Source organism: Dromaius novaehollandiae, chromosome 2, assembly GCF_036370855.1.
Source record: "Dromaius novaehollandiae isolate bDroNov1 chromosome 2, bDroNov1.hap1, whole genome shotgun sequence".
In the NCBI taxonomy this organism is placed as follows: domain Eukaryota; kingdom Metazoa; phylum Chordata; class Aves; order Casuariiformes; family Dromaiidae; genus Dromaius; species Dromaius novaehollandiae.
The window spans coordinates 116664815-116684852 of record NC_088099.1 but is presented as its reverse complement, the minus strand read 5'-3'; the positions used below and the strand labels follow the sequence as shown (position 1 = coordinate 116684852).

The window sequence follows — 20038 nt, the reverse complement described above, 5'->3', positions numbered from 1 at the left end:
AAAAATGCCATGATAATATATTTATTTCTGAATCTAAAATAGTCACAATTGCTGTCATTCGTTGTTGTACTGTTATGTTCACTCTTGCCCAATATGCTAAGCTCTCATCAGGATCCTGTATTTCAGTGATCCAGAACAACCAGTTCTCACAGTGCTCAGGTTTTGACTCCGATTGTAACATGTAAGATTGTCTCCTGTATTGGTGTCTGTTAGTAATGGTGCTTTCAAATAACACATCTTTTGATAGTTTGTTTTATAAGCTGTTTTACGTCAAGAAGCTGGACAAAGGTCAACAACAAATGAGAAGAGACTGAGACAAAAGATAGTTGGTAGAAACAGGCAGGTGTTCTTTATTTCATGTGGCACAGCATTAGGCAGACAACCCAAGAAACAGTTTCTAACAAAAACCAAAACTATCACTCCCAGGAACCATTCCCCAAACAAGGGTCTACTGCCAACAGTGGCACTGAGATGTTGTTGCCTGTCCATTCTAATCTTCTTGTATTTTGCATACGCTTAGGCTATTTCTTAGCTGTGAGCATCCTTTCCAAGGAGACTAACTTCTTAAGAGACAGTATCTTTAGACAGCATACATACTGTGCAGTATCACCAAAGTGCAATCTCCTCAAGCCGTGCTAAAATATAATGCTAACTCTGGAGAGAAGGCAATATAATAGCCTCACATCTCTCTGAGGTAATATAATGCTGTTTCTTAGCTGACAACATATGGGACACCTGAGGGAAGAATATTATGGCTTCAGAGTCTATTTTTAAACTCCTGATGCAGTAGCAAGAACCTGGAACATGGTCCGCTGAGAAATAGGGTGGGCACCTCTTCCATCTACGACTGCCGGGGGGGGGGGGGGGCGGCACTGGCAGCAGAAGAAAACTGATTCTACCTTCACTGAGAAGGCACAGAATATGGATGCTTTTTTACAAATCTGAAGGATTAGGAAGAGAAGAGGTAAATCAGAGATTACAAAAGACTGTAGTCTTTGCATTATTTATTAGGCAGGAGGTAAGCAATGACTGCAGTATAGGAAAGTTATATAGTTAGCATTCTGGATTAAAGGCATGAAGAATGGCTGGTTGAAGGAAGATATTTTAGAGTCTAAGGGCAAAGCTTTAAAAGCCTTGAGATATTACTTTTAGTTATTATTATCTACAGGTTATTTTCTCTATATATACTATTTTTCTTTCTAAATTAAGAAAATAAACATTTATAACAAGTCACTGGGCCAAATCTGGCTCTCCACTGAAGCCGAATCCATTGACTCCAATGTGAGGGAACCCTTTGTAAACAATGAAGGGCAAATTTGGCCCTTTATGTCCTGAAAAATTTGCTTGTATCCATTTCTTGCAATCCTGCAAGGAAATACAGATTGAAGGGTCATAATTCTTATGATCTTCTCTTGAATTACCAACAAAATGTGGTATGGGAGCAAAAAATAGGAACAGAAATGTCAGGACTGCTTTGAAGAGAAAATTTTATCCATGTTTCAGAGCAAAATCACAAAAAGAGAATGGATCTGGATCAAATGCTACTGGCCCTTTACTTTCTAGGCAACCACAAAATCCTTCATGTAGCCTTAGTGAAACACAGTAGACAACTACAGAAAACAGAAGAAACCAAATATTCCTTTTCCTTTGCAAACATCATTTACCCAAAGGTGAACACTGTCATCCCTTTGGGTCCTCTGCTAACTCCAGCTGTCTGCGCAGTGTAGTGTCAGCCACTGAAGACAAAACGTGTCTACTGTGCAGATGAATAAAACCTGTGATATCTTACAAATGTAGCTTAATGTTTTCAATATAAAAACAGCAGGTTCTTTTAGACACAGAACAATACAATTTTGGATGCATTTACCACTTTTATTTCACTATGCAGAAACATACATTCACCATATGTTGTGATGCAGCTGACAGTGTAATGGACTCTATCCCCTCAGTGGGTATTATAGCTGAACACTAATGAGTTTTCAGTGGATGTTCTGTACAGGTTAAGGCTTGATTCTGAACTAGATAGTAAATGCTGACCAGATTCTCAAACAGATGTGTTTTTTTCCTCTGAGAACAAAAGGGAAATCAATAGAAAACCATCACGGTTATTTCAGATTAATTATTTTCTAATGCTGCAAACTAAGTAAAATACAGATTTTTCCAAAATAACTACATATAATTTACAAGGTTAGGATCTGTGAAGGGTGACTGGAAGCTGGACTCTGAACAGTGCTGACAAAAATCATTAAAGTTAATATGCTAAAATCATTACTACCTCATAAGGTATTCAGTCAGGTATACAAAGCACACTTTGTAAGCCTTTAAATATTTTGATAAGAGTAAAGATTCATCATTGTTTATCGGGCAGTAATAAAACCAGATGAAACAAATACAGGATTCAAGTTGTTTACTGAATAAACTGTGTTATTGGCACATCTAATGTGTGGTAAAACATTATACACAGTACCTATACAGCTTCTAGCATTTTGGGGTAATCTTCATTTACAATATCTGTAAACAAAAGGCTTGCCACCTAACAAATTTTAATTTGTTTAGACTTTCATAAACTGTGAAAAGGCATGAATTGTTTATGTGTTACATGAGATCACTGTTTATATTGTTTATGAACGTGCAGGTATAGCTGAAAACTTAGACATTTTAAGAAAATTAAAAATGCTGCTTTTTTGTAATTTTATTGTTGCTTCATGCAATATTGTTTAACTGATGCTGATTCAGATTGCTTTCTAGAGGAAGATATCTCTGCCAGTTTCTTTATCAATGGTCAAAATCAATTCTTCTGTACTGAAAATTTCCACAGACAGATACAAGTCAGTCAGGTTGGAACTGAGACTCCATATAGGCTCTCGTATTCCTACTGGTGTGCATGTCTGGATTCATATGCAATCTAAATTATTCCTGCAGGAAAGAGAATTGAATTAATTATTTGATACAATTACTCTCCTGCAAAATAGACATTGTCAAATAGTCTGCATAACAAAAAGTATTTAATAACGGCATCATTCCAGTATAAGTAACTGTTGGCTTAAATCCAAAGTCTACCGAAGCCAATGGAAAGAATTAGTGACATCAATAGACTTTTAACCATGCCACATTGCATTGTCTCTGAAATAATTAGCAGAATACCAGAAGAATCATAGCTACTCACTCCTCAACAATTGGTTCCATCTTCCAAAATAAATAACAGATACTGAAATTCAGTTTTCTTTAGGTCTCTACATCCAAAAGCAGGAGAGCAAAATAGTTTTAAAAGGTGCTGTGCATAGTACTCTGTTACTTACACCAAATGCTAGGGAATACATATTCTTTTAAGAATAAAATGCTGCTACAGATTTAAACAAATTAGACAAGCAGCTTTTTTCTTCCTTCTGCATACAGCATTCAAAGCAATCTGTGCAATGGTCCTGGCATTAACAGCTTTTGCATAGCAGGTTAGTATGCATGACATGTTTCTGCACATAGAATATAATAATATTAAGATGTCTGTTTAGCCAACCACAGTTGGAAAGCATGCCTTTACTGGAAAAAAGCTCGACACAAGAAAAGCTGCATTATCATCTCATCCTGATAAACAATGCTGCTTTACAACATAAAATGTCCTTTAAAATACAAGAAAGCCAAGACACCCAAATACTGACACATCAATTCACTTGGTTTAAAAAAAAAAATCAAAAGCAAATTGGACCATATCTCTGCAAGTTTGGAATTAAAGCTTAACTTGTAACATATCTGCACTGAACATTTAAAAAGCAGCTACAGGTATTTCTCTGGGCATTTTAAAACAAAATGCACACCTTTAAGAACAAAGTACTTTTGTTCTTAAATGACATACAAGCAGACAAGAGATTTTTTTGACTTCAGGACTAGAAATTAGACTGTAACAAAGCATGGACAATGAGGAATTTCCAGAGAGCCAACAAAAGCAGATGAGTAGTTTCTGTTTCTCCAACTGGCACCATTAAATGATGAAGAACACTTGGAGCTAAATATGTTTTACACTTAAATAACAGAACTGCTACCCAGCACAAATGTAACTTGCAAATGCCAGTGAGAGAAAGTAATGAGTTAGAGGTGAACTATGGTAGGAAAATGACCTTTGCAACATGCCAGCTCAGTAAGTGCCTAAGAAAATCATCTAGTCTTCTTACCTGTGGTCAATCCTCCCCATCTTCTGGTGTGATTTCTGTTTCTTTATGTACCACTACTTTGGTCACTGACATGTCAGGGTGCTGCTCTTTGGCTTCTTTAATTGCCTGAGCCAGCGCCTATCCCAAGGAAACCACAAAAGGGCAAAAACAAAAAGGAGGCGGAACATGCATGATCAGTAGCAAGGTGGAAAGATTCATGAGATATTACACAATTTACAAATGAGGAAAATGATTAAAATATAAAATATACCATCACTGATTTAACTACCAATTCAGTTTAACTTAAGGCATGCCAGTTTGAAGAAAATTGCTTAAGGCAATGTTTAGAAATGTTCTCTTTGGCAGTCTTCAGCATAGCCTTCAGCAGCTTACAGATTTTACCTGATCATGATCAATATCTGCATCTCCTGTGATGACTATTCGTTTTTCAATTCTTGTCTCTGAGATGCCTCCTTTCACAGTCTAAATGGGAAGGACAAATACATGTCAGTAACTTACTTTAAAACGTGCCACTACCCATGCAGAGAGTGGTCGGCTCAGGAATCCAAGCATAATGGAGAAAACAGTCCCAATTGCAGCAATCTCAAATGGAGCATGGAAAAGGAGCAACCCTGAACCCTCACCAGAGCAGCTTTGAAGCTGGCCTGCTTTGAATGGGGGCTGGACTAGGTGACCTGCAGAGCTCCTTTCCGACCTAGATTATTTTATGATTCTAATAAACCTGCACATGTACCAGAAGAGATACTTATATATGATGGGTTAAAATTGACAGGCATTAATGGCAAATTCATCCCATGAAGAAAAGAATGGACAAATGTCCACACAGACAACTCATATTGAGACCCAGTTAAGTCCTACCACAGGATTCAGAAGGACATGCAGTGCTGTGTGGGCTTTATATATATATAGCACATCTATCAAGGGTAAATTTTACTCCAGACAGATGAAATCCTGTCCTCAGTGAATACTGGTAGGAGACCTGTCACTGTACTAACAGGATTTGTGTTTAGGGAGGAAGAGAAGAACTGTTATTTAGATGCTATCCTGGAATTTGGAAGACCCAACATCACTTGTCTATTTTGCCAGATGGTTTTCGTCTGACTGTGGGCAAATTGCTTAAGGTACAGCAACACAGCAACGCAAGAGCAGTGTCTGAGCTAACTGAATGTCCCGTTACGACTACATGACACCCATTTAGTTTGTAATTTCAACATTCCGCAGAGCTAATACCTCAGGACTCAAAGGCAGTGTAGTAAAGTCAACATGGCTTCACACTCAGGCAAATTATGCCTTCCTGGGTGCCACTTGATGCCAATGTGGCTACACTATTTCCAGTCCCAGACAGTATTTGCAGCTAACTCAAGTGTCTCTGCACACCAATGTTTTGTGCTTGTGCAGACGCTAAAGGTTTATGCCTTTCAGGACTGTTGTCAAGTTCTTGGATCCTATGTTAATGAAGACGGTATACCCAAAGACAGGCGAAAGAAGACAGGTACCCAAAATAGACTGGATGTTGTCCAGAGAATATAAGCATGTGCCCATGTTTTAAGATAAATAATAGAATTAAAGTTCTGAAAGCATACATCCTTGTAAAAAAAAGGTCCCTGTTTTCTGAGGACTCACTTTGGTGATATGTGTAGTGGTTGTAGTGCTGGTAGTTTCAGATGTGATAGTTTGTGCACTCATTAATACGCCTGGTTCTGAATCAGCACCACAGTCCACCTAGAGAACCAAAAGAGAAAAACATTCAGCATAAACAAGCTCCTGAGCAAGGGGAGACAATAACTAGATTGGCTGAACTCTATTTGTGCAATTTTTCATAAAGAGAATACCTAATGATAAGAAAATAATTGCTGTTAGGGTGATCATGTGTCAGTATTTCACTGCACAGTAAGAATCTATCCATTGTTTCTTCAAGGAGAGATGCGAAGTTTAGACTGTGAAACCCGTATGTTCTCAAAAGGCCCTACAAGAGGACATGTTAAGTCACCTTCAGGTAAGCCATACTTAGGTACATCCTCTTGATGCTAATATTTAATACTTGAACACCTTAGAACAGTTTACACTAAGGGTTAAGAAACATGGGTTTCTTAAAGCCATGTTAAATTAGAACCTGAGTTTTACAGACTGTCTTACCTGTGATGACTCATACGTAATGGTTTTTGTTTCTGTATGGACTACTGGCACTTCCTTGGTTGCAATTTCAAGGTTTTCCCCACCACTAGAAACACTGCTAAAACTGATAGTCTCAGTCTTCACAACTGGCGACTGTGTGAACAAAAAAAGCAATTGGAACATTTAGTAAAGCTTCTGGATTTCTTAGAGATTTTTTTTTTTTTTTGGTGAGCAGAAGGAATACAAATAAAAAGTGCTCTGCATTTTAGGGAAAAAAAAAAGGGAAAAATCTCTTCATTATAATGGTGCATAAATGTGAATATAATGCTGGCAGTATTTAAAACTATCTTGTATTCCATGAAAACAAACTTAGAAAAGATATAAACATCATACATTTTCTTACAATGAGAAGAGAATGAATTCCTCTTTAGGCTTACTCTTTCTTGCATTCAGCACTCAGAGAAAGAAGCAAGGACAATCTCAATCTTTTAACCTCTGTGCAAAATAATTCTTGAAATTCTGCTAGTGGGGCTAAAATAACACACTGGATTGTTTAAAACATAGAAAATTATTTCCAATTTTACCAGGTCTGGAAGAAAAAATATTTTCTGTCCTTGAGGACAAGAGAACTTTGCAATTCTTGATGAACTTTCCCACAGAGAATGCCAGATAAATTCTTGTTATCCATCACATAAAATGCCACGGAATTAGGTGTAGCACAAAAAACTCTTTTAAGGTAAAATATACATGGCATATTGCCAATAATGGAAACCAGCAAGCAGCCTTGCAGGTGCCATGCAAGGAGGGAATAAGAGGAGAAAGAAACTGCCTGCTGTAGAGATGCATTCATACAATGTTTGCACACTTTATTTGACTTTCCATGCGAGGAGTGAATTTAGTCCACTACCGCATGCATTTATACCTCAATGCAGAAATAACTGATTTATTAATGAATTACCTCGAAATGAGGTTTTCTTTCCAATGAATCTGAAACATGCACTGTTGTACCGTGCTGCTCCTCCTGCTCGCGAGAAGTAGCAGCAGCAATTCCTTCCTGTTTGGTTACGGCTTTCTCAGCCTCCTCCCTATTCTCCTCTTTAGCCCCCTCAGTCACAGCAGAGGCCTCCTTCCCTTTCAGGACAGCAGCCGCAGCGGACGCTGCCTGAGCGTGAGCATCTGGCGCAAGTCCAGCCACTTTTGCGGGATCCCCACTCGCATGCACATTCAGCCCGTGTCTCTCCTCGACCACGACAGTCTCCTGAACAACCTTCTTCACTGTCTCCTGCTGTGGCTGAGCTGTTGTCTTCATTTCACTGGAACCTATCTCCTGAGATGTCTTTGTCTCTGTTCTCTGGAGAGAGAGAGAGAAAAAAATCTCAATTTCAGAAGGGGACATCCCTGCTTACCACAGTTCCTCATCTTAACGTACTGCAAATGAAAATAAAAACAGGGTATTAAACTTTGCCAATTTATTTCTCTCATGCTGTATGGATTTTCGCTCTAAGGACAATAGTAGAAACAATAGCAGAAAAGAAAAATAAAGCAAGAATTACAATTTTTAGACGTGAAGAGAAATGTCACAGTGGTACTACTGTGCTGGTTTTCTAAAGGCAAAATACAACACCCTGTATAATGACCAAAATAAAATGAAATGAAATAAAACCTGTTTTTTCCCTCTTAGTGAAGGATCTATTGTGGTCTATTGCAACAAAGGAAAAGGCACACAAAGTATATGTGTTGTGTTAGCTATACAGGTTCTAAGCTATGCATAAATACAGGAAACAAAAGAAAAACAAAAGTCATCGGTGTGCAATGATAACATTCATAGACAGAATCAAACGGCCACCTGAGCCCAGCTATGTGAAGTAGAAGTAACCCCTCCTATGAACTCAGTTGGTTTTCTGGCGGACTCTATTAAACTGAAGATATCTGAACCATCCAAGGTTTTTTCACCGCTGGACTGCTTAGTCTAAATAGACAAAGAAATGTAGAGTCATACACAGAAGAAAGGCAGACCTACATGCACAGATATATTAATTGACAAAACTGGAGGCAAAGACAAAGGAAAGGGACAGAAGGTTGCAGGGGCACGGAGAGGTTGAAAACAGGAAAAGAATGGGAAAATGAATTAGAACAAATTCATAATGGCTACAATAAGCAATAGTTACAAAGCATAGTTGTTAGCACTGACATTTTGCTGGTTCAAGCAACCCTTTTTTCCTTTTATTAACAAGCCACAGCGCAATACTACGTTTCAGTAATATGGATCTTTAAATAAATCGGAAAGGTTGAAAGCCTTATAATGTCTGCTTTAGACTGTGGTACGGATTTAAATTATGAGAAAAAAAATAAGCTGGGTTGGCTGCTGTCAAGATAAAGCCAGGCAGCAAGAGAACTGAAAGGCAGGGTGGTGTGAGGGTATTGCCTAAAAGAAGTCATGCTTTAATCTTTAAACTGTGGCATGAAGTCAAAGCCACTTGTTACCACTACTTTTGATGCGGACGACTCAGTAATATAGTGAGCAGTAGCAATGGTAAATGGCCGTTCTCTGGAATATCTCCACTCAGACACGCTCTTATCTCTCCGGACAAAGGCCCCTGCTTTTAGAGCTTCACTGTCAAGGTGTCCTTCTGCTTTGCCAAGCTGCAAACTTCCCAGAGTACCATGTAATTGCAAATCCTTGTCCGTTGTTAGTGTCTTTGTCAAACTCTTCTCTTCGGGACTTTGCAACTGCGATACTGCTTCCTTTATAGGTGTTAAGGAGTCGGACGGCTTCCTTTCTGTGCTCTGCACGTCGGCTCCCCTCTCGGCTTTTTCATCAGTGACAGGCTCTAGGATCTCATACTCAGCCACTACTGGAATGATTTTCACAGATTCTTGCACTTCTCTTTCCATTTTTTCAAAAGCTTCTAGTGAAGGCTGTACTGGTTTCTCTCCCTCTTTAACTTTACTCGTCATGGTTACAATTTTCCCGGAAACGGTATCATAGGACTTGCCTAGGGTGTACATTTTCTGCTTATTCTCCTCTTTGGATTGTACGTCACTTTCCAAGTCCTCAAAGCTCTGCATTAAAATGGTACTGGATTTTAATATCTCAGGTGCAATGCCAGCTTTACTGCTCACAGTCACTACTTTGTATGCCACTTTTCTTTTCGATTCACCATCAACTACCTCAGAGGGTACTTTGTCTACAACAACCCAATCCTCAGTGCCCTATATTTGAGATATAAAAACTAAATTAGAATATCTAAAGGTTTATCTACGTTTCAGGAACACTAAAATATGAAGGCTTTCAAGAAATCAATGCTGCCTCTTTTGAAAACATGTAATAACTTTTACCACTCTATCTCTTACAGCAGTCATCAAACAAAAAGCCTCACCTTAGGCAAAGTCTTATTCCTCTGTAGATCCCCTCCCCTTAGAGACCCATACAATGGGGACACAAAAAAATTACATTTGTCACACTATTTCTGGAGTGATTTGTATCACACTAGCATTTTTAATGTATATTTAAATAATTATTGGAATCATCCTGAGGTTTAAAATCTTATATCACAACAGGGTTCATAATGCTACAATTGAAAACTAATTTGAGTTACAAAAACAGGCCAAGAAAGCCCATTCAACTGTCTCTCAGTTGTCGCAAATACCCTTTTGATGAGGTTTTAGAACGGTATGCATTTGCATGTAGCTGCAGTCTGTGCTGAATATCCTTGCTTTCATTTGAATAAAATCAACTCCCTTTAGCATTATTTAATAGTACAACACAGTAAATGCCAGACTATTATGACGTTGTCTGATAATATGATGTCTTTCTTTCTCCATATGCAAATATGCTATGTGATTTCCTTTGAATATGCAATCAGTGTCCAGTTATTTGACCATAAGACCATAACTTCTGTATTTAACTAAGCAAATGTGGAAGTATAAAATCGAATGAATTAAAAATAACCTCTATGGATGATGGTATACTTTTCTGGATAATGATTTGATGAGAAGTAACCAAAGTGCCAGCAGATTCTCCTTCCTGCAGCTTCTTCTCTATCACACTTGGCTAATAGAAAAACCAATAAGAATACAAAGTTCACCATCACTCAGTACAATCTAAATTCACTCGAGAGTATAAGGGAAATTCGTTCTAATGACAGAAGTGCCCCATTCATCATAATGTTCTCAGTGAGACTTGTGCTAGAAATGCATGCACAACTGCAAACAGCAACCACAAACAGCACTGTGCAAGTGGATTTGTAACTTGTAGAGAAATCAATCAATATTAGGTAGCCATAAGCTCTGGAGGGTACTCATTCCTCAGAATTCTGCCCTCAGATTATACCTGCCTTTGGAACTTACAAAATAAAATAAAAAAATTGTGGCTTGGAAAGGAAAAAAGATAATAAAATAATAAATCATTGCTAGCCTATCTGACTGTGTTTCAAGAAAATATGATTTGTTTTTATCTGCAATTCAAGGAATGTAGTACCTCCCTTCTGCAAAAATATGAGTTTTTCTGATTTTTCTCTTTCTTCTTTGGTCTAATGAATAAGAGAGTGTCCGGGGGATAAATGGTTTTAGTAAATGAAGGGTATATAGTACACTATACAATAGCTCATCAGTATTTCTCTACTCCACAAACTATTAACTGCATGCTAAGTTAGGAAACAGAATTAAACAGAATAATTTTACAGCAAAGAGGTTTCCAAGAAAATCAGCGTCTCTCTGTTCAGGACATTCAGATGAATACAAAACAAACGTGAGCGTAAAATTTGGGTAACAAGAAAACTAGTAAACTTAGTAACAGTCAGGTGTGGATGTACTATGTCCATTTCATCTTGGATTATTCATTTAACTGTCTCCAGTGACAACTTTCATGGCTTCCAACAACAGCCTAGAGCAGCTCACTCAGCCTTACCTAGGATTCAGCTTTCTGAGCCTTTGCAGCCTTCTGTGTTGAAGTGGGCAGAAGACGTACTCTGCAAAGAGTTCAGGTCTCCCTTTCTCCTTACTGGTACAAGGCTTATCATTGAAAACCCAGGTCTCGGAGTCTTTTCATATGCAACAAGCTAAATATTGCTGTATTATCCTCTCTAATGAGACATTGAAATCATCTTTATCCCATCTGTGCCTCCACAATGTTACAGGAAAAGCAAGAATATCTCTGTGACTTGACCAACTGGGAAAATTAAAAATTTGGTAGAGGGGATGTAAGACAATTCCCTAAGCCTTTTGAGACTGAGTGTAGATATTTCTCAGTCAGATATTCTTTGCCATTCTCCCTGCTTCTGGGCTGGCAATGCCTATTCCTATGCAAGTACTACAGCTGGCATGATAAAATGCACTGGCATGATAGGACACTATTTAAAACACATATGCTCCACATATTTAAGGATAAATGTACTCATTTGTTAATACAATGACTTTCATGTTCTGCACCTATCTGTCCACCATTATGAGAAGTTGTCAGATATTTAAAACTGTATTGTGCATAACTAAATAAAAACAAATTATTTCTCTAGGGTTAAGGTCAAACTGACTAAACACAAACGTGTCAAATGCTCAAAGTACACAGTTTGAAAAGGTGTATTTTTCTCCTCTGTTCTTGTTTCATTATATTAAAGAGCTATGTGTAACACCACTGAATCTATTTTTTAAAGAGGGAATTCTAAGTTAAGTTCGTATTTTTGAGTTGATTAAGTTATTGCATAATCTAGTTCTCAGTGCTGTATAGCCTGACTGCCTCTGGATTTCTTAGCAGAAGTTGATTTTGACCTATGCATGGCTTAAGCTTTTCCTGACAAATCCTTTTCTCAGCAGGACACAAACTGCAGCCATTCTGCTCAGCAGGAGACAGAAAGGATGCTTGGGTGGCACCTATAGTGAGGGTCCCTTAAGGCCAGAACTCACCTCAGAGTTAGGCAATGATAGCTCAAATCTACTCGCATTTTTCACCGAAACTCCTTTATTTGGATGAGATTCTGTGGGACAGCTCTATTTTACTTGGATGTGTATAGGATAAGAGTAAGTGGACATCGCTTTGCACATGTTCTTTTCTTCCAGTAAGATAAGATACCAGATAAGGTATCTCTTGTCCCTGGCACTTCTCCAGGTTAGAGCCTACATAACTCTATGCAATGCTTTGCTACTGCTTGTGCATTTTAATAAAAAGTTTGTTATTACATTTGTACAGTAATAAAGAAAGGAAACGAACTCAAGAGACTTATAAGGTTGCTTCACTTGCAGTCCTGTTTCAATCTCAGCTAGCCAGTCCTTTTCAACAGTTCTTTCCATCTTAATTGTTAAATACATCCTGTTTATTATACTTAGAATTTTACTCTCGAGAAAGAAGATTCCTATTTTCAACTACAACCAAGCTAACGTGGTTGTAGGATTCATTGTGATTTGTGAACAAGACGCTAGGAGCAACGTTAAGACTCCTTAGCGCTCTCTCCAAAAAGTAATCTTTGGGCACTGAGCTTGCTTTTTAGCTATTTTAATACAACCTGATGGCCATTCTAGTGCATTTCAGATGCCCGCATCAACCACTGGACAGATGGGTATAGTGCAGAAAGAGAGGAACTGGGGCCATTTTCTTTGCAACATTGCTTACTCTAACAGGAAAGAGTAGGTGACATATGTTATCTGCCTGCCACCAGGGATTCTCTTTCCCCAGAGAGTTAAGGGCCTTCAAAGCCAGCCTCGAAGGTGGGAAGGCTTTCATGGTGGGAAAGCTGAAGTTTCTTTTGCATTATAATTTTCAGCCAATTTTTGCTGCATACCTTACAATATTACATCATCACGAGGGTGACAGAAGCAAAATTTGTGACCATTTATTGGTCTGTAATGCTGAAACCAAGTGGCAACCATAAAGACAGTTCCTGCGAGGCAGAAACATGATATCCACATCAGAATAAAACAATTCATCTTCATGCAGACCATACACAGCAGATTTCAGTTTGCTTGACTGGATTTTAACCAAGAGATGCTACACTTTTTCTGAACTTCTATCTATGGTAAGGCAACATTAATATTACACTCTTAGCTCTGTATCTCTACGTAAGAAAAAGCATTTTGATTGGAAAGTTTTCTTGCAAACATTTCAGAGTACACAGCAAGAAAGATTTTTTCATGCATACACTCTGCATGAAAATGCACACACTTAGTAATGACCAGCGCTGGGTCTTCAATGAAAAGTTATCTAGCAGACTATAGCAACTGTTATTTCCCTACAGAATTGGCCAACTAACTCTAATTACCATCATTATTTCTTCTCCATCTTCAAAAACCTACACAATTCTACCCTTTGCTCTGTATTTTCTTGTCAAGCTTGGTACTGTACCCCCATCTGCCCTGCTGTGCCACTGCTCCCAACCACAGTCATCATTATTTAAATTTTCTCTCAATCACCTTCATGTTTTCTTTCACGCATGGCTGAACTTACCCAAGCTCACCAAAGCCCGCTGTAACGAAGCCCATATTTCGCACCCTTACAGAGACCCAATTCTGCCATGCCACTTCCAGTGAGTTCTGTACTACAACTATATATAAACTATCTGCTCTTCCCTGAGCAGACAGTTTGCTCTAAACTGCCTGCTAAAGCCTGAGTCCTGAGAAACACGAATACCTGCCTCCTCCGACGGGAGTACGGGAAAGCCTCTAGCAAATCCTGAGAACTACTATAAGTAAAAATGAATATACAAATAAAAAAACCCTTCAGATTGCACTGACCTCTTCAGGCACTAGTGGTTCAATCATAGGAGCATCCTCTTGCCTTGCTGCAAGCCGAACCGGAGATGTGGAAAGCCTCTTCTCCCACTCATTGGACACAGATGTTTCTGTGGAGGTTTCCAAGAAGGTTCGTTTCAGCTCACTTATATTGGTCTGATGTTTCATCACATCTTCTTGGGTTTTGTCTAGGTCCTAGATAATTAAAAAAAAAATACAGCGCTTTGTTATACAGCTTAAGCCATCCAAATTTTAAAGGTAAAACATGTAAGTTTGTCAGTAAAGAAGAAAGTAACATCTTAGGGAACCAGGGAGCACAGCACTAACACAACACTCTGTGAAAATGTGGTATTTTGAAAGAAAACAGCACAGCATATCTCATACAAGTGAGTATAAAAATACTCTTAGAGTTTATCCATATCACTATAATTTACACCTGATAAAGAGGCTTCAAACAAACACACATATGCGCGTGGATGCACACACACATACGTGCACGCATATGGATATATATATTTAAAGAACTAGGTAGAGGAGTCACCATAATTTGAGAAAAAATATCTATTTAATTTATTAGCAGGTGGGAATACACAGTTCATGCATCATAGTGCAGATTCACAGGTTTACCACTAAAACTAACACACATGTACGCACATGCACTGGTATATACCAATACCAACCTCTAACATAAGATTACTATGTTTGACATACACATTTTCACCCTGTATTCGCTTAATCAGACTATTCTGAAAGAAGTGAAAAAGAAAGGGAAAGGTAAGGGACACAGTATTGAAAGGATAAAAAATGCTGTTTCTACACATTTCTTCACAGAGAACTGACAATAGCATGCTGAGAGATATGAACACCTTCAACATAGACAGTTTAGTAATATCTGGGACTTTCTTTTCTATACCTGTGCCTTTAGATCTCCATCTTCCTCTTGATCCGACTGCCAGCATAAGAAAGATTGGGGGAAAAAAAAACCCTTACCCATTCATATTATGGAAGGCTTACAAAAATTGATCAGTGGAACACACTACGTTAAGAACATATTTTCTCTATATTTAGGGGTTAAGGTGAATGAGTTGACGCATTAATTGACTTTTCACGGTTTTCCTATTTCAAAACAAGCTTCCTCTTTTCAAATTTTTAATTTTGAACCAAGGAGTATTAAACATTTTCCTTCTATAGAAACCACTGGTGCACTCAACTTTCATAGATCCTCCAACTATCTGAGGACTGGCAGTTGGACCCTCTCGCTCAAATTATCACTGATTTAGGATCGAACGGCAATAGCACATTCTTCAGACATCCGCGATTCCGAAGTTTAAACGTATGACATCTGCTGGGCCCACAGGCAGAGTCTTGTATATACTCAGCAAATGTAAACAATGTGCAACACTTGCTATAGAGCAAAGCATATTTTATTTGCTTAAAATGCTCTTTCCCTAACCTCAGTCCCTTTGTGTATTTATATAAATTAATTTCATATTTAGTCTGTCTTTCAGGATCTATCTGCAGGGGTGGTCTTCTGGAATTGCACACAACACGTTCACTTGAGCTCGAATTTTCAAAAGCAACGCTGAAGTAGCCCATTTTGTGACGGTTTAATTTTCGGGTGGCAAGTATACCATACTTTCTGAAAATCAGGTCTCCGTAAGGAAAACTGAGGTTCCCAAAATCTTCTCTCCTAAAATACAGATGGCAGATATGCATTTTTGCTTAACTGAACATTTTAAATGTCATGGTTTTAGGATAATATATTGCTTTCTCTATACCTCAAAGAATTAAGAGAGTGCAAGAGGCACTTTAAAGCATTTTGTACTGCAGGCTAGTCTCAACAGATATTATGCTGTTGCTCCATTTAGGTTCTTTCAATGCTCATGCCACTATTTTATTGTTGTTTTTTAATATAGTCTTAATTAATCAAATGTTCCATGAGCAATTTTTTATCTGTTGACTATTTTATAACTCAGTTCAAACCTATTCTGCTTACAACTGAGGATGAACTGTCCTGGCATATCACAGAGAGAATTCTTCCTTAACAATATTTTTACCCATTTAAAATATTAATGAGATCATACTGAAAGCCTACAGTAGTATGTGTAGCAAGACTGTGTCTTCTACCACATGTCGGAGCAAATTCAGCTCATGTTTGCAGCTGCAACCGTATTAATTATGAAAGCATTATACATGCTTCTCTTGAGTCGCACAGGGTTGAATTTGCTTGTTCAGCCTACAGCCCATGTGGCGGTTTCGCTGCAAAGAGAATCACAGATTTTTTATGTTCCTCCTCTGAAGACAGTACCTGGGCTACTGTTGGACAATACACACATATATGAAGGTGATACGTGAAATTATATTCAAGGCAAAACTTTAGACATTTATGCTCTGGAAATGCTTCTTTTCAGAAAATTTGAAAACTGTGTTTTACTACTTCCCCCCACCCCAACAGGCTGCCTATTTTAAAAATTATCACATAAACGAATGAACAGAAAAACCCAGAAGAGCCTGTCAGCAGGATGGTCCAGGTAAGCAGCATTTCTTTAGGGGCCACTGCTACCGTCCTCCTCCCTACGAGCTTAGCAGATTTCCAGAAAGGACACAAATAAAATGAATCTACAGTGAACATTCAAACCGTGACGCATCAAACCAAGCCCTGGCGCTCACACACGCACGCGTGCACACAAGGGATCCCAGACCGCAAGCGGAGACATGCAGTTTAGCACTAACGCAGGGGGCCGGGAAGAGACGAAGCTAAACGCGCCACCCGCCGAGAGCCACGTGCGGGCGACTGTACAAACCTCGGTGGCAGTGGTCTCACCATCGGCTGCGGTATCCGTCTGCTCACTGTCAGTCTAGTTTGTTACCCAAGCAAGCAGGTCCCAACAGGCAGGCAGGAATAAAGAATAAACCCATCTCATCAGTACACGCAGGCCACAGCAGGAACTGTTAAGCCTACATCCCTGTGAGCTGCCTTAGCTTTGCTTTTCAAACCACGCATGAGTTAAAGCAGCAAAATAAAAATGCTGTATTAGTAAACAGAACAGACTCAGAGGAAGACTCAAGGCATACTGTACACAGTATATGCTTTACTGCAACAACTTTATAAGCCAAACAAAACATTACTGGGAAAGTGTTATTTGACCAGTAGATTTTTTTTCTTAAGAAAGACAGGTGGCTTCCAAAAAAAATGTAGAAAAACCCTGCTAATTTTTTTCAAAACAAACTTTTCCTCCCATAATGTTTGTAAAGAATATTATTTATCAGACTTTTTGTTCTGGCCAATAGATATTAATGTGGTGTTTGACTTTTTTCTGGAGGGGGAAAAGATGATAATTAAAAAAAAAAGGCTACTTTAACAGTCACCTGACTTTCAGCCCCTCATTTGTACAGAAGTTGTTCTTGTCTCCACATTTATACGCTATGAGGCTGTCTGCATTACCAAGGAGTTCAAATAACCATACACCCGGCCACCTATGGTCTGCCTACAGAGAAATGGTAGGGCTCAAATCCCACTTGGCTTCAATGAGAGCAGCTAATATTGCTACTGATATTTAAATGAAACAAAATTGTCATTAAAAGAATCAAAATACTTCTCATTCCAATTAAAAATATGGATAAAAGCAGGAGAAAATAAAGGAACTCCCTCCCCCCCACAACACTTACTAGGTACAAGTGATAGAAATGAAACAAAGCACAGCATTACACAGACTGATCTATCCCTACTTTGCTCTGGTAGAACCATCTACATCATTAAGAACATTTTTAATGCAGAACACAAGGGTTAAGATCTTATAGAGTCAAGTGTAGGTTACTACAGGGTGAGAAGACGGCTCAAATGGTTATTTTTGATGTTATGCAAGCTTATGAAGAACTATTAAGAAAACGCTCACTAATGCCCCAGACTGGCACGTACAGCTTGTTTTAACATCAGTGAAAGCTCTTTTTTGATTAGTGATTTTCTGTGGTCCTTAGATAATCTAAAGTAACACAGGCAGGTAATTTAAAGCTAGGACAATACATCTCATCTTCAAAACACATCAATATGAAGCAAGAGAAAAAGGCAACATACTGCAAGGCACAGATGGAGTATTAGTCTTAACTTTGAATTTCCTATCTTCTGTATTTTCTGACAACTGCGATGTTTCATAAAAATGCTTTTTTGATAATTTTTCATTGCTTTATTCTCTATCATTCTTCCTCTGAATAATATACATTATTTGTATGACAGGCTGAAGAATAAGCAGGCATTTTGAACTACTGTGTAAGTGCATGAATGCAAGTTATATGCAGTTTTCCAAGCAATAACCACTGACTGGACAGACCACTTTTATTTTTGTATGAAACTGTACTTCCAAAATAGCCTACATAACGAGTCAAACTGCTTTCATTACAATGTTACAAAATGCTTCTCTGAAAATTGTTTATTAGCAAAGAACCTCATATCTTTATAATATTGTAAACAAAATAATTTGTAAAGATATGGCGATATAAAAACCTATGTATTTTCACTCCTATCTTACCAAAGAAAAGAGGAATTAATGAATCTAGGTGTTTAAAAGGAATTAAAGGATATATGTTAAGGCACTGTTAACACTTGAGTTTGGTGTAGACTATTCTTTTAAGAAGCTGAAGTTGAGAATGTTAGTGAAAAGTCAGTAGAAACGTTAGCTAGTGAGGTACAAACAGAGAACCTAGGGAAATAAAAGGGGACACATTCTGGCTTTGCACAGACTGCCTCTAGATGCCCTATTCGAGGGAGAATGGATCTCAACACGAGGTAGGAGATTGGTTTAGGATGTCAGCTGTAGCTCCCACATGCGCCTTCTGCATCACACCGTGTGCACTCGGCTGTGAACTGGAAGCACACTTGGAGGGGAAAGAAAAAAAAGGAGGTTCTGTTTTTTTCCCCGTACCAGCAATGAAATCCTAAATGAGGTATAAAACTCAGTTTATCATAATGATGTACATGTCTGCCAATAAGCTGATCACCAGCCGGGGAGTACAAGTCAGCGTTACTGAGTTACTTGTCAAATAAAGATCTGTGGTTACTGCAGAGCAGGCGATGGAGAATTAAGAGGCTCAGCAAGGCGGGTTTCCTAAGGAGTGGAGAGGAGGAAAGGTCGGGCTCAAGTCGGAGACCAGCCGCAGCCCATGGAGCGATTTGCAGCTGCTTGTGCTCACGGCCAGGCAAGGGGACTTGCAAGGAAGGGAAGGCAGCTCTCCTCAGGGGGAGAAGCTTTGGCTGGACGTCCTCTAACTCGAGATCATAATTGCTGTGATTTGTTTTGCCAATGTAATGCAGACATGCCCAAGTTTAAAACATTAACTTTCATGCAATATTCTAAACAAGAAATACCCCCTGGATTAGGCACAAGTCTGTGTTGTCTGCCAGGAAGCACTGCCAGGGTAATCGCCCTTGTAAAACAGCTACACTAAAAAAGCCTATTTTATGTATTTTTATGCTCAATACTTGTTAACTTTACTACAAAAAGAAGTGCTCACTTCTGAAAGAAGAACAGACAAATGCATAACATAAACACTGTCTCTCTATTGCCTCTGGAGCTGGCACTGTATTAATACTGTTATTGCGGTTAGATTAATCCAAATGCAGAGCTAATGTAAACTGAGACATAAATGCTATCTCAAAATGAGGACATGAAAAGAGCCAGCAAAATTCTGGATGCCTTTTATCGGAAATCGCATTAAATATTACTTATTTATTAAGCATTACAGAGCCAAAAGCATCTGAAGACAATGTTTTTACAAGATTAAACTGATGCAACTTTTGGCATCCCATAAAAAGGAAATGAAATCCTGAGCCAAATCTTATAAAAACTACAGGGGCAGATTTCACAAAAGTTTAGATGCACAAGATATTTATTGAAGACAGCTACTGCAACAGCATGGACAAGTGGCCAATACAGCTGATTACGAATGGCCAACTGGCCTGCAATTATCTGATCTGGTACTTTTACACACAAAACAAAACCATATCTGTGCATTTGAAAACGAAGAAAAAAAGGGAAAAAAAG

At 38.5% G+C, this 20038-nt stretch overlaps 1 protein-coding gene across 3 annotated transcripts in view; it reads right to left on the bottom strand.

The window, feature by feature from the left end:
- Positions 1–323: 323 nt before the first annotated feature.
- EPB41L3 (erythrocyte membrane protein band 4.1 like 3) overlaps positions 324–20038 on the bottom strand; it is a 148865-nt gene continuing 129150 nt past the window's right edge. Inside the window, exons 14-27 of one of the 3 annotated variants that reach the window (XM_064507244.1) lie at positions 16805–16858; positions 14914–14949; positions 14681–14746; positions 14004–14195; positions 10741–10813; positions 10234–10337; positions 8766–9494; positions 8128–8250; positions 7240–7632; positions 6303–6434; positions 5790–5888; positions 4548–4628; positions 4167–4283; positions 324–2916 (exon numbers count right to left, since the gene is read on the bottom strand). In XM_064507244.1, coding sequence (XP_064363314.1) covers positions 4173–4283; positions 4548–4628; positions 5790–5888; positions 6303–6434; positions 7240–7632; positions 8128–8250; positions 8766–9494; positions 10234–10337; positions 10741–10813; positions 14004–14195; positions 14681–14746; positions 14914–14949; positions 16805–16858 — 2193 coding nt within the window. In that variant the 3' untranslated portion in view covers positions 324–2916; positions 4167–4172. The remainder of the gene's footprint in view (positions 2917–4166; positions 4284–4547; positions 4629–5789; positions 5889–6302; positions 6435–7239; positions 7633–8127; positions 8251–8765; positions 9495–10233; positions 10338–10740; positions 10814–14003; positions 14196–14680; positions 14747–14913; positions 14950–16804; positions 16859–20038) is intronic. The other 2 variants (XM_026122774.2, XM_026122776.2) reach the window with 2 other exon arrangements.